The following is a 14,129-nucleotide window of genomic DNA, read 5'->3' on the forward strand; positions in this document are numbered from 1 at the left end:
GGAAGGTGATTTTCAACTTGGTCCGGTGTGTCAGTGCATGTCACAGTCCCTATAAAAAGTATTCAACCCTTACGAAGCTTTCACATTCTATTGTTAAACAAAATTGAACGGCAATGGAATTACAGTTGTGCTTGAAAGTTTGTGAACCCTTTAGAATTTTCTATATTTCTGCATAAATATGACGTAAAACATCATCAGATTTTCACTCAAGTCCTAAAAGTAGATAAAGAGGAACCAGTTAAACAAATGAGACCAAAATATTATACTTGGTCATATATTTATTAAGGAAAACGATCGAATATTACATATTTGTGAGTGGCAAAAGTATGTGAACCTTTGTTTTCAGTATCTGGTGTGACCCCCATTTGCAGCAATAACTGCAACCAAACGTTTCCGGTAACTTTTGATTATTCCTGCACACCGGCTTGGAGGAATTTTAGCCCATTCCTCTGTACAGAACAGCTTAAACTCTGGGATGTTGGTGGGTTTCCTCACATGAACTGCTCGCTTCAGGTCCTTCCACAACATTTCGATTGGATTAAGGTCAGGACTTTGACTTGGCCATTCCAAAACATTAACTTTATTCTTCTTTAACCATTCTTTGGTAGAACGACTTGTGTGCTTAGGATCGGTTGTTGTGTTGCTGCATGACCCACCTTCTCTTGAGATTCAGTTCATGGACAGATGTGCTGACATTTTCCTTTAGACTTCTCTGATATAATTCAGAATTTATTGTTCCATCAATGAAGGCAAGCTGTCCTGGCCCAGATACAGCAAAACAGGCCCAAACAATGATACTACCACCACTATGTTTTACAGATGAGATGAGGTTCTTATGCTGGAATGCAGTGTTTTCCTTTCTCCAAACATAACGCTTTTCATTTAAACCAAAAAGTTTTATTTTGGTCTCAACCGTCCACAAATCATTCTTCCAATAGCCTTCTGGTTTGTCCACGTGATCTTTAGCAAACTGCAGACGAGCAGCAATGTTTTTTTGGAGAGCAGTGGCTTTCTCCTTGCAACCCTGCCATGCACACCATTGTTGTTCAGTGTTCTCCTGATGGTGGACTCATGAACATGAACATTAGCCAATGTGAGAGAGGCCTTCAGTTGCTTAGAAGTTACCCTGGGGTCCTTTGTGACCTCGCCGACTATTACACGCCTTGCTCTTGGAGTGATCTTTGTTGGTCGACCACTCCTAGGGAGGGTAACAGTGGTCTTGAATTTCCTCCATTTGTACACAGTCTGTCTGACTGTGGATTGGTGGAGTCCAAACTCTTTAGAGATGGTTTTGTAACCTTTTCCAGCCTGATGAGCATCAACAACTCTTTTTCTGAGGTCCTCAGAAATCTCCTTTGTTCGTGCCATGATACACTTCCACAAACTTGTTGTGAAGAGTAGACTTTGGTAGATCCTGTTCTTTAAATAACACAGGGTGCCCACTCACACCTGATTGTCATCCTATTGATTGAAAATACCGGACTCAAATTTCACCTTCAAACTAACTGCTAATCCTAGAGGTTCACATAATTTTGCCACTCACAAATATTCGATTATTTTCCTCAATAAATAAATGACCAAGTATAATATTTTTGTCTCATTTGTTTAACTGGTTTCTCTTTATCTACTTTTATGACTTTTATGAGTGAAAAACAGATGATGTTTTAGGTCATATTTATGCAGAAATATAGAAAATTCTAAAGGGTTCACAAACTTTCAAGCACAACTGTAATTTGGCATTTCTGATACTGATCAACAGAAAAAGACACTTTAATGTCAAAGTGAGAAGTGACCTCTGCACAATCTCATAAGTATTCACCCCCTTTAATATGACAAACCTAATTCAACACTGGCACACTGTGGTATAGCGGATCCACAGCTCAGATCAAAAAAGGCAGTTTTTAAATAAATGATCGGCGCACTTGTGGCTTAAAGAGGGGCATGGTAGTGTGGCCGGAGCGGTTCCCGGGTGCATCCATGATTGAAGCTGGGAGCTACTAATTGCCACACCTGAGCCACATCCCTGTAATAAATAGAAGAAGCGCAAGGCAGAAGGAAAAAAGAAATGGAAAAAGAAAAGAGACTTGTAAAAGACTGGAGAGCGAGAGTGCAGCATTGAGGGTAGTGCAAGACAATGGACGAGCCAGCCAGCTGAGTAAAAGTAAGGTCAGCATGGTTGAGGGTCCCTGATAGAGTGAGCGATCGGTGCTCAAGGGACGGATCGTGCCCATTGACTATATAGAAGAATGGGTAACAATCGAGGAGGAGTCCGCCCTAGGGATCTGAGAGACGACCATGTGCCCAAGAAGGAAGGTGGGAGGACAACCAACTCCGAGCGGTCTAGCTGACACCGATGGAGGCAGCTAAGATGGGGGTCGGTAGAGACAGGACCGCAGTGGCTGAAGTCTCATTGGCTGAGTAAAGCTTGAATGGGCTGAAGAGGCTGGGAGGGAGCTGTGTCTGGCTGGTGTAGCCCCAATGCTTGCAGCTATTTTAGCCTTGTTTTAACCATTTGAGATTTTATGTTTTTTATGGATTATTTATTTATGGACATTTGAGTACTGCACTTTATTTTGAACACTTTTTGGTTTTGACTATTTTTTAATAAAGCACTGTAGCACTTTTTGCACAAACTCCTTGCTTCGTTGTGTCTCACTGTCCAGCTCATCCAGTGACATTACCGGTGGTTCAAGAGCTCACAAAATGGAGATGGGAGCCTGGAGCTGAACGCACATTGTCACATACACATAATTAGGTAAATGGAGATCACCAGTATGGGGTTTCAGTTAATAAAAATGCACCTTATCTGGAGGGTCCAGCCCATGGTGAGTCAGTATGGTGGCCTAACCTACACAATGAAGACAAAAGAACAGTCCAAGCAACTCACCGAAAAGGGAATTGAAAAGCAAAGTCACAGGATGGAGGCAAGAAAATATCCAAGTCACTGAATATCCCTTGAAGTCCAGTGAAATCAGTCATGAAGAAATGGGAAGAGTATACCAGAGCTGTAATCTGCCTTGAGCAGACCATCCACACAAATTGAGGTAACAGTAGATGCATCTTTGGCAGCCATGACTGCCCTTAGTCTGTCTGCTCAGGTCCCTTTCTATCATCTTTGCATATCTGGACACTGCGATTTTCTCACCATTCTTCTTTGCAAAGTTCCTCAAGTTCTGTCAGAATGCATGGAGATTGTGAATGAACAGCCTTTGTCAAGTCCAGCCACAAATTCTAAATTGGGTTGATATCTGGTGTCTGACTCAGCTATGGAGGTCATATAAAAAAAATTGTCATCAAGAATACTAGCAAACAATGAATATGGCTAAAAGTAACTCCTGTCCCATCTGCCTGTTTTGCCAAGAGTGGTTTTCTGTTCTCATTCATTTATAAACCTGTCAGGCCAAGTAGGTGAAATGTGAACAAAGAAGGGACTCACAAAGTACTGGCCAGGCCGCAACACATCCACTCGTAGGTAGACAGCTGCCTTCATGTTGTCGGGCAGCTCTCCTTCTGCAGCACTTGAAGTGGCTTTGCTCAGCTCTCTCTGGGACGGAGGTGTGTGGAGGAGGTCCAGAGCCCTGCTGGGAGACACCAAGGAAGAAGTGAGCAGAGCTGGCAGCGTCATCCCCAAAAACATTCAGGGTGGCTAACTGGCCCAGCCAGTAGTGTGAGGCAGTGTGCCTTGTGATGAACTGCCACCCTGTCCAGGGTTGGATCCTGCCTTGTACAGAAAAATGCAGAATTGGATGTCAGTCCCTTGAGACAAATACTGTAGTTAGATTGAATAGGTTTAGTAAATCGTAAGATGGTGCTAATAGTATGGAGGTGGTGAAGAAAGCTCCCTTTCTGCCTGATCTTGTAGAAAAGAGCCAAGCAAAATGACACCTTTTATTGGCTAACTAAAAAGATTACAATATGCAAGCTTTTGAGACAACTCAGGCCCCTACTTCAGGCAAGATGTAACTATATGCATGAGTGTGTTAATCTTAAGGTGCGACAGTAGACCAACCCGGTAACGAACCTGATGAGTACACTTATCCCTGAAGAAAATAGTAAAGGGTAAGAAAAGGGAAATATCACAATGACACAATATCCATAGACCACAATTCTCACCTAAACTATTTTTGCTGTTGTTATATCATATAGTGATGTGATAGTTAAAATGACAGAAAGATATCATAGCAGACAGAGGCCCAGTAGCTACAGTGGTCTACGTGTCTGCGTGTCTGTCTCCACTGTTGCAGTGCTCATTACAACGTACAAATGAAGCTTCAGTTGCATTGTGTTACTGAGCTCCGGAATGAATAACAGCAATTTTAACTTTTCATTTTCTGTCATCGTTAAGTCTTTTGTCTTTATCTTTTGCTCTATCACTGCAACCCTGACAGCAGTTTAAAATGCACAGACTGGAGGTAATTAAGTATTTTAGGAGGAAACCCTGTTGGTATAGCTTATCCAAAGCAGAATTTTACTGCTATCCACTACAAATTTTTTAATGGGTTGTCCCCAGACATGTATTCTTGTTTGAGAATCTCAACTGGCCCCATGAGACTATCTGTACTGACAACATAGACAGTCAAGGGCATCTTATTTCCTACATGTAGTGCACTCTGTAAAATGGATTGTAGCCCCAGTGCTGAGCAGCTCTTTCTCATAAAGGATTTTTGTTAAAGAAAAATATCCCTACCTGATGCTTTCCTCGTGTTCTGTCATTCCATTAGTGTTTGAGATGAGTAGCGTAGGGACACTTGGGTGGCACTGGGTCACTGTTGAGGCACTGGACAGGAAAGGCATCCTGGGTGTCAACTGCCTGCTGCCTGGGATGTGAGACTTGTGCCCTATGGCATTAGGATGAGCTGCCATCTGTTGGTAGGAAATATGTCTAAGTGGGCTGCCAGTCACCCCTCGGAGATCAGGACCATCTTTCTTTCCATTCTCTGAAAGTGACATTTGTGTCATGAATGGTTTTAATTGAAGCAGACCTTGTTAGTCTTTATGCAATGAAAAAATTGTGATAGTTAGAATTTGACAAAATATACATCTCGTTACAAAGTCCCCAATTTACATGCACATTGTCTGACCTCTTTGGGTAATGCCTGAGTGGATTTTGTGAAACAATCCAGTCATACTCATGAGTGTCCAAATGATCAAAATCATGGAATTAAACAAATTCTTAGACTCTGAATTCAGTAATAACTTTATAATACTGGGGACTGAGGGAACACCTTTGGACCCCCTAGCTGCAGTTTCCCATCCCAGTCCGGGGCCCCATTGTAACTGTAGGTTTTTGTGACACCAGTTTCACAGCCAGTGAGACATATTCCCTCTAACTGATCTCATTGTTTAAGTAGGTTGTCTTTAATTTCTTCATTTATTCTACATTAAATATGAGAAGTAGTGAGATTTGCATTCTTTAGAAGTTTAGAAGTACTGTATTTATATTTTTGCCATAGTTTTATGTTGTCACTTTCTTATTAATCAGCTTTTTCTGTTATTTTAATAGGTTGTTTTTTAAATCACCCTGCATCAACTGATTCACTCTGTAGGTCAATTAGGGGTTTTGGGACCTGAGGATTATGTTCTTCTTTTTTTTTAATTAAAATAAATTTACTAAGTTAAATATTTTTTAGCATCTTGCGTCAACATCATCTTTATTTTCTGTGAATGTTGCTAATCTGTGAACCTGTTGTCAGTTTGTGGGTCTTGATTGCCAGGGTTGTGGCCACAAGGGTCACAAGGTTGGCTGTCAATTACATAAAGGAGTTAAGCAACGCCTCCAGTGGTTTGGCCCTATCTGAGTTTTGCAAATAGCAATTTTCTTAGTTGCTTTTCAGTTATTGACTTCCTAGTAACACATTTCTTGCTCTGGGTGCTGATTTCTGAATTTCAGTTTTGTTATGATGTTATGATTACTTCTGCTAATATTTTTAACGTCTTGTTTTCCCCGTTTCAGCCAATCCTGCATTCTATTTTGAGTTTTTTTGAGCTCAGAGATTTCAATTCTGATATTTATTTTTCACCTCCAAGTTGTATTTTTACTTTCTCGTATACATAATATAAAGTATAGGAATTGTGAAAAAATTTGACCTTGAGATTTTGATGAATCTTGATGTTTTAGACTTTCCTGAGTATGAAAATGTTTGTCTGTGTGTTTGTGTGTAAACACAATAATTCAAAAATGCTTTGTCCTCGGTCAATGAGATTTTGTACACCTGCTTTATATCAAAACTAAAAAATCCTATCAACTTTTGGGCCACTTCTGCTAACCAGAAGTAGCACTTTAAATTAATACTTTCGCGAATTTCAAAGTAAACTATGGTTATAATTACAGAAAGATTATTCAAATTTGGGTGGCACAGTGGTGCAGTGGGTTGCGCTGCTGCCTTGCAGTTAGGAGACCCGGGTTCACTTCCTGGGTCCTCCCTGCGTGGAGTTTGCATGTTCTCCCCGTGTCTGGGTTTCCTCCGGGTGCTCCGGTTTCCTCCCACAGTCCAAAGACATGTAGGTTAGGTGCATTGACGATCCTAACTTGTGCTTGGTGTGTGTGTGTGCGCACCCTGGGGTGGGCTGGCGCCCTGCCTGGGGTTTGTTTCCTGCCTTGTGCCTTGTGTGGGCTGGGATTGACTCCAGCAGACCCCCGTGACCCTGTAGGGTTGGATAATGGATGGATGATTCAAATTTTGTAAAGATATTTATAATGATAAAAAGCAAACAGATATAATATTTGAGAAGAATTACTCAACCAATATTTTATTTAAACAACCATCCAGATTTTTGTATCATGGAAATATAAATGTGTAAATGATATTAAAAACTGTATTCAATATAAAGAATATTCTTTCAACAACTGTTATTCATTTTATATTAATTTATACATCATCATTTTAACAATAACATGTAAACATTGAACATACTATATAAATATAAAGATGTAATGGGAACAATAAGCATCTACGTCCCCGTCGTGTCCCTGGTATTACATTTAATTTTATGATTTTTTTTTTATTTCCACCATCATTATCATAATTAAATGTAGCTAAATGCTGTTTTACCTATAGCAATTAATTGCAACAGATATTATATAATACTAACACTTTTTCTATGATTTTAGATGACTATAACTCTTTTTACTTTGCACGTAATCAAGGTAATGCATGTAATCATGAAAATTTCCACCACTGTTTTTGACCTCCCTAAGTGTGAAAATATCATAAAATATCTTTTTTTTTAGAACGTGTTTCACATATTTCTGCAAACACAGTGGGCCGCTAATTGAACATGCAAATCTTTGGGAATGTGGGAACCAAACTACAGTACTTATAGAGGAAAAGACACAGAGTAACAGGGAGAACAAGCAAACTTCATATTGACAGTGACGACTGCTGGGCTTCAAATCCATGAAGCTATCTCCGTGTGTTTGTTTGGAGTGGATGAAGATTAGGTTATGTGATTCAGAAATATTTGATTTGGATCCAGTTTTAGCCTAGCGTTTGGAGATGCTTATGCATTATTTTCTGCACTTTAATGAGGCCCTTGTACCACCATGTGGAATTCAAATGCACTTTGTAAACAATATCCATCAGCATTCTGCTGGCCACAGTCAAGGTGTCCATGTTAATATGGGCAAGCCTGTCAAATTAGCATGTAAAACACACACAAGACAGTAAAATGAAAGCAAAAGGAAATTCAGTAAATTCAGTATCCATCCCAGCTCACCTAATGATCTCCAGCGTAAGGATTTCCCCAGCACCGTCTCTTGGAGCCGAATCCACTTGTGATAGGATGGACACTTGCTTAAAATGACCAATCGAAGCACATCACACCGACCCTGGCGTGAGGGGTAAGAAAATGCAAAATCAAGAGACTATTGAAACAAAATTCAAAATTGCCGAATATATGGCACAGCCAAGCCCTTCCAGGTGGCTTTGGTGTATAAACTGGCACTGCAGAATTTGAAGGGCACCCATGGCAATATGTCATCTAAATTCACTGAGCATATTATTTGGAACATCTGTACAGCAGCTTATCTATGTAATCCACCAATCATGTGGCAGCAGAACAATGAATAAGATCATTAATATTCAGGTAATGAGCTTCAGCTAATATTCACATCAAACACCAAAATGGGGAAAAATTATAATCTCTGTGATTTTTATCGTGGAATGATTGTTAGTGCCAGATGGGCTTGTTTGAGTATTGCCGCAACTGCTGATCTCTTGGAATTTTCATTCACCACACTCACCAGAGATTACTCAAAAAGCTGTGAAAACAAGAAAAAAAACATCCAGTGAGCAGCAGTACTGTGGATGGAAATATCTCATTGATGAGCGAGGTCAGAGGAGAATGACCAGACTAGCTTGAGCTGACAGAAAGGCTACAGTAGCTCAGTTAACCGCACTACACTGTGTGCACAATTATTAGGCAAGTGAGTATTTTGACCATATCATCATTTTTAATGCGTATATTCCAACTCCAAGCTGTATTAACTTGAATGCTTATTGGATTTAAGCACGTCAGGTGATGTGTATTTGTGTAATGAGGGAGGGTGTGGCCTAAGGAGATCAACACCCTATATCAAGGTGTGCAGAATTATTAGGCAGCTAGTTTTCCTCAGGCAAAATGGGCCAAAAAAGAGATTTAACTGACTCTGAAAAGTCAAAAATTGTAAAAAGTCTTTCAGAGGGATGCAGCACTTTTGGAATTGCTAAGATATTGGTGTGTGATCACAGAACCATCAAACATTTTGTTGCAAATAGTCAACAGGGTCGCAAGAAACGTGTTGAGAACAAAAGATGCAAATTAGCTGCCAAAGATTTGAGAAGAATCAAACGTGAAGCTACCAGGAACCCATTATCCTCCAGTACTTTCATATTCCAGAGCTGCAACCTACCTGGAGTGCCCAGAAGTACAAGGTGTTCAGTGCTCAAAGACATGGCCAAGGTAAGGAGGGCTGAAACCCAACCACCACTGAACAAGAAACATAAGTTGAAACGTCAAAACTGGGCCAAGAAATATCTGAAGACAGATTTTTTCAAAGGTTTTATGGACCGATGAGATGAGAGTGACTCTTGATGGACCAGATGGATGGACCTGTGGATCAGTAATGGGCACAGAGCTCCACTCCAACGTGGAGGTGGGGTACTGGTATGAGCTGGTATTTTTAAAGATGAGCTAGTTGGACCTTTTGCATTGAAGATGAACTCAAAATCAACTCCCAAACCTACTGCCAGTTTTTCGAAGACACTTTCTTCAAACAGTGATACAGGAAGAAGACCATGATTTTTATGCAGGCCAATGCTCCATCACTTGCATCGAAGTTCTCCACTGCGTGGCCAGCCAGTAAAGGCCTTAAAGATGAAGGAATAATGACATGGCCCCCTTCCTCATCTGACCTAAACCCTATCGAGAACTTGTGGGCACTTCTTAAACTTTAGATTTACGGGGGAGAAAAACAATCCACCTCTCTGAAGAGTGTCTGGGAGGCTGTAGTCACTGCTCCACAAAAAGCTGATCATCAACAGATCAAGAAACTGACAGACTCCATGAATGGAAAGGCTTAGGACTGTTATTGGAAAGAAGGGTGGCTATATTGGTCATTGATTGATTGATTGATTTTTTTTGAAATGTCAGAGATGTTTATTTGTAAATTTTGAGGTGTTTGTTTATTATTCTCACTATAACAGATGAAAATAAACAAGTGAGATGGGAAAATTTTCATTTTTCCTTTAGTTGCATAATAAATCTTCACACTAATAGTTGCCTAATAATTGTGCACATATGTATTCCCCTGATGATGTTCACACTCACATTTCCGTTGTGAAACATTCAGGTTTCAGGTTTATTAACATTTTGGATTGACTGATAGCACTGTGTTTGTTCCATATTAAAATTAATCCTCAAAAATACAACTTGCCTAATAATTGTGCACACAGTGTATGCAACTGTGGTGAACAGAAAAGTATTTCAGAATGCACAACACGTCAAACCTTGAGGCGGATGAGCTACAATCACTGCTGTCAACCAAGAACAAGCTGGCTTTCCAAAACTGGAGAGTTGAAGATGGGAAAAGCATAGCCTGGTCTGATGAATCTTGATTTGTGCAAAGGCATATGGATGGCAGGGTGCTAACATCATGAATCTGAGCATCCAACCCGCCTTATGTCAGCATGTGGGGAATGTTTTCTTTGCACACTTGAATGCCATGGTCTATTTCAGTATTGTTGCTGACCAAGTGCATCCCTTCATTTATTGATCCATCTTCTAATGGCTACTTCCAGCTTGTCACAAAGCAGAATTTATCTCAAACAATTTTTTCATGAACGTGCCAATGAGTTCAGTGATCTTCAGTAGACTTTCCAGTCATCAGACCTGAATCCAATACAAAACCTTTGGGATGTGGGAGAACTGGAGATTCACAGCATGAATGTACAGCTGACAAATCTGCAGAAACTGTGAGATGCAGTCATGTCAACATGAACCAGAATCTCAAAGGAATGCTTCCAATGTTTTGTGGAATCCATGCCATTAAGAACTGGGGCTGTTTTTAAAGCAAAAGGAGGCCCTAACCAGTATTAGTCTAGTGCTCCTAATAATTTACTCAGTGAGTGTACATACTAATTTTCCAAAATTTGATTTCAGAAATAATCAACACCCAATGGACCACCAGGAAAGAAAGACCCAGCAGGCCTCTGACTGGAGAATAAGTCATACAGTAATGTCTTCAGATGTAAAGTACAATACATACAGTACAATGGTATACAGGGAATTTAATAATTACTCAACCGTGCTTCCTAAATTCTAAGACTATTCAAAGTCACTATTACCTTTGTAACAAAAACAATGTTGCGGGTCTCACTGCTGTCCTTCACAATGATCTGTCCATGGTTAAACTCTTCTGCTTTGCAATGGTCAGCCAACATCTCAAGGTTCTTGTCTGACCAGCTGGAGAAAAGACTCAAAGACCTTCCAAAAAAAAAAACACAAAGTAGGCCATACGGTTTGATAACATTCACAACTCAGAATATAGATAAGTGCTGCTTGGGTGATGACTTTTTCCAGCTAATTGTCCAGCCATTTTTTTTTATTAGTCTTGCTTCCTGAAAATATTTAGTGATTATGATAGACAGTGTCAAGCAGAAAAAAAATATAATTTCATATTGACTGATTTGCGTCAGAATTTGGAGAAACATGAAGTGAACTTTTATTTCAATTGAGTGTGTTTAATCGCTTAATAATACTGGCACACTACATTAGTTTGACTAAGCTAAAAATGTCATGCTGCTGATTCTCTTTTGTACCCAGCATCTGACACTTCTTGTTTCAGTGTTCTACAATAGTCGGTCACCACTGATAAAAGAACATAAAAACAAAAGAAATTTGACAAACGAGAGGAGACCATTCAGTCCATCAAGCCCATTGTTTAGCTAATAGCTAAGCTGCCCCTGTCCCAATGTCTCATCCAGAGTCTTCTTAAAGGTTCTCCAGGATTCTGCTTCAAATTCATGTCTTGGTAGTTTGTTTCAGAGTCCCACAACTCTTTGTGTAAAGAAGTGCTTCCTGGCTTAAGTCTTAAATGCACTGGATGAATTCCACTTGCCCTGATACCGCTTTATTCAATGTTGCGATGTCCTGATGAAATCCTTCACCATGTTTGTCACTGACTGCACCATGATTAGCAGGGAAGAAATAGAAGTGTGAAAGCAGAAGATGAATTTTAGGGACATGTTCCACTTTACATTTTTGGATGGCTGAAGCATGTTGTCAGGCAGCTGGACATAGCTTGTTGCTCTGTAATTGCAAAGAAAATTCTCAACAACATCCTTGAATGTCTTCCATGTGAATCCTCCTGCTCACCAGCAGATCTTTGAACCTGACGTGTCTGATTTGTTGTCCAACAAAAATACCTTCCTTAATCTCGGCATCAGTCATTCATAGGAACATCTGTCTCAGATTCCAAACTCCTTCACTTTCCTTGTTCATTGCTTTCATGAAATCTTTGTCAGTACACCTTTTATTTGAAGAGGCAAAAATAGCTTTCTTGGGTTGACATGTGGTTTTTGTTACACAAGATATTTAGGTGCCACACTTCTGCCTTTATGGTGATGCCCGTTTGGTTTAATGTATTGAGATTCTTTAGCACGGCTGTCCCATTCGCAAATGAATCAACAGGACTTGGGATATCAGAGCTGAATTCTCAGTATCAGGGTCACTACTTTTAAGTCACCACAGATGTTCAAACTATGGTTGTTGAGATGTACAAGTCAAATACAAAATGAGATTAAATCATAAAAATAACCGATTGCAATAAAATGGTATATGATAGGAAAATATTAAGGTCATGTTTGTGATCAGCAGGCCAGGACCTGTAAGATACACCCAAAAGAATTCAGCTACCAAAATCTTTGTTGTCCTGTGTGAATTATTGAAGCTTTTTTACTTTGCACAAATTCCATCAATCCATTGAAGCTGGGTTTTTTTTTTTTTGTGGTGAAGGGATGTGTGAAGCTGTAGCCTTGCTTGGATGCATTAGGTACAAGACAGGAACCAATCCTGCATAAAATACTAATCCATTATGAGTTACACATACACACATATCCTCCATCACTCATAATGAACAATTCATGTCTTCATGCATGTCTTTGGTATTTGAAGCAACTTGGGTTGTCACAGGAAAGCCCACACAGCCACAAGGAACACTGGGCAACAAATAACCTAGGAGTGGAGAGCAGATCCCTGGAGTTGTAAGACAGCAGAAATAACCTCTCCTCTAAAGCACTGGCTAATTTTACAACAATGTTTTCCAAAATTATTCTCAGGCCAGATGTTCATGGCTTGTGTGCAGCACTGCTAGACCGTGGTTAGTGCTGATGTTTCACAGCTCCAAAGTCTTGATTTTGAAACCTCGCCTGGTCAGTGTCTGCACTGAGTTTCCATATTTTCTCAGTGTTTGCGAGAACTTTTCCTAGGTAGTCAATTTTTCTTTCCAATTCCTTATGACACGTTAGGTTGATTGAACACTCTAAAGTGTGGTTGTGCTCTGTGATGGGCTGGATTGCCATCCACAGCTGGCTTCTGTCTTAGACCCAATGCTGCCAGAAGGGGCTTTGGATCACAAGTTAGAAATACCTCATGATATGGGTATTATGGGCTTGGTCCAATTACCACCATTTTAAAATAACAGAATAGGCTAGGTATTTTTAAAAATGTACTAGAAAATGATTTTAATGTAGAGTACAATTTCATGTGGAAAATTAATATAAATACCATAATTATGAAGAAATAACTTTGACTTGAAAACTATGAGCTTATCCTTTATATGTAAAACTACTTAGGAGCTTCAGCCTTGGACCGGCCTACTGAACTAGATAAGCAAGTTAGAGTATGGCTGGATGGAGAAGTCCTTTTTCATTTTTTCCAGGTACTTACTTATCTATTGCCTGTTCACTGGTGCAAATGCAAATAAAATGCAGAACTGAAATCTACCTATAAGATGAAGACTCCAAGCTTCACTTTCTTAGACCATAATATGTATGAAACTCATGGAGACAAGAGCACGTGGGACACCTGTAGGTTTAAAGTCTTTCCAACTTTTCTATGCCCTGTTGTCCTCACACAGAGAAGTAAAGGCAACAGGGGCCTCTGTGTCATACCACTAAAGGAACATAATGACATACCCACCTGAAGAAGCTGTATCGGTGCAGAAATTCTGAGTGCAACTTCTGGTCCAACTGGTGGCTGAAGAAGTCTTCTTTATCCACCACTAGCAACTCAGTCTCTTCCATGCAGACGATCGTTGCATTCCTCCTCAAACCCTTCAGCAGTGCCACCTCCTGTAAAGAAGAATAAGCTAATAATTGCATGTCCACCATGCATCCAAGACCTCTACAAAGTCACAAGGGTCCTCCTTACTTGTCCCAAAGCTCTCTTTCCCTAGACCTTCAACATTTTTCACATCAGGTGCTCCTTCTTCTCCTTTTTTTCTTATCCAAATTACTGTTTTCAATTCTTATTTTCATAAACACTTTATCCTAATGTTCGCCCTCCTGGTCTCCACCCATACTCAATTCTTATTTTTTACCCATTAGAGCAATCCAACCATTAATCCTACTGCTTCATCAGCCTTATTTTGC

General features: G+C 40.0%; 1 protein-coding gene across 4 annotated transcripts in view; it reads right to left on the reverse strand.

Annotated features, from left to right (window-relative positions):
• LOC120515805 (cyclic nucleotide-binding domain-containing protein 2-like) overlaps positions 1 to 14,129 on the reverse strand; it is a 45,956-nt gene that overhangs the window by 12,806 nt on the left and 19,021 nt on the right. For 3 of the 4 annotated variants that reach the window (XM_039737122.1, XM_039737124.1, XM_039737125.1), the window contains 5 exons: positions 13,678 to 13,829; positions 10,824 to 10,962; positions 7,717 to 7,828; positions 4,688 to 4,937; positions 3,437 to 3,581 (listed from right to left, as the gene is read on the reverse strand). In XM_039737122.1, the coding sequence (XP_039593056.1) occupies positions 3,437 to 3,581; positions 4,688 to 4,937; positions 7,717 to 7,828; positions 10,824 to 10,962; positions 13,678 to 13,829 (798 nt within the window). The remainder of the gene's footprint in view (positions 1 to 3,436; positions 3,582 to 4,687; positions 4,938 to 7,716; positions 7,829 to 10,823; positions 10,963 to 13,677; positions 13,830 to 14,129) is intronic. The other variant, XM_039737123.1, reaches the window with a different exon arrangement.

This window comes from Polypterus senegalus, chromosome 15 (assembly GCF_016835505.1).
Source record: "Polypterus senegalus isolate Bchr_013 chromosome 15, ASM1683550v1, whole genome shotgun sequence".
NCBI classification, from domain to species: Eukaryota; Metazoa; Chordata; class Cladistia; order Polypteriformes; family Polypteridae; genus Polypterus; species Polypterus senegalus.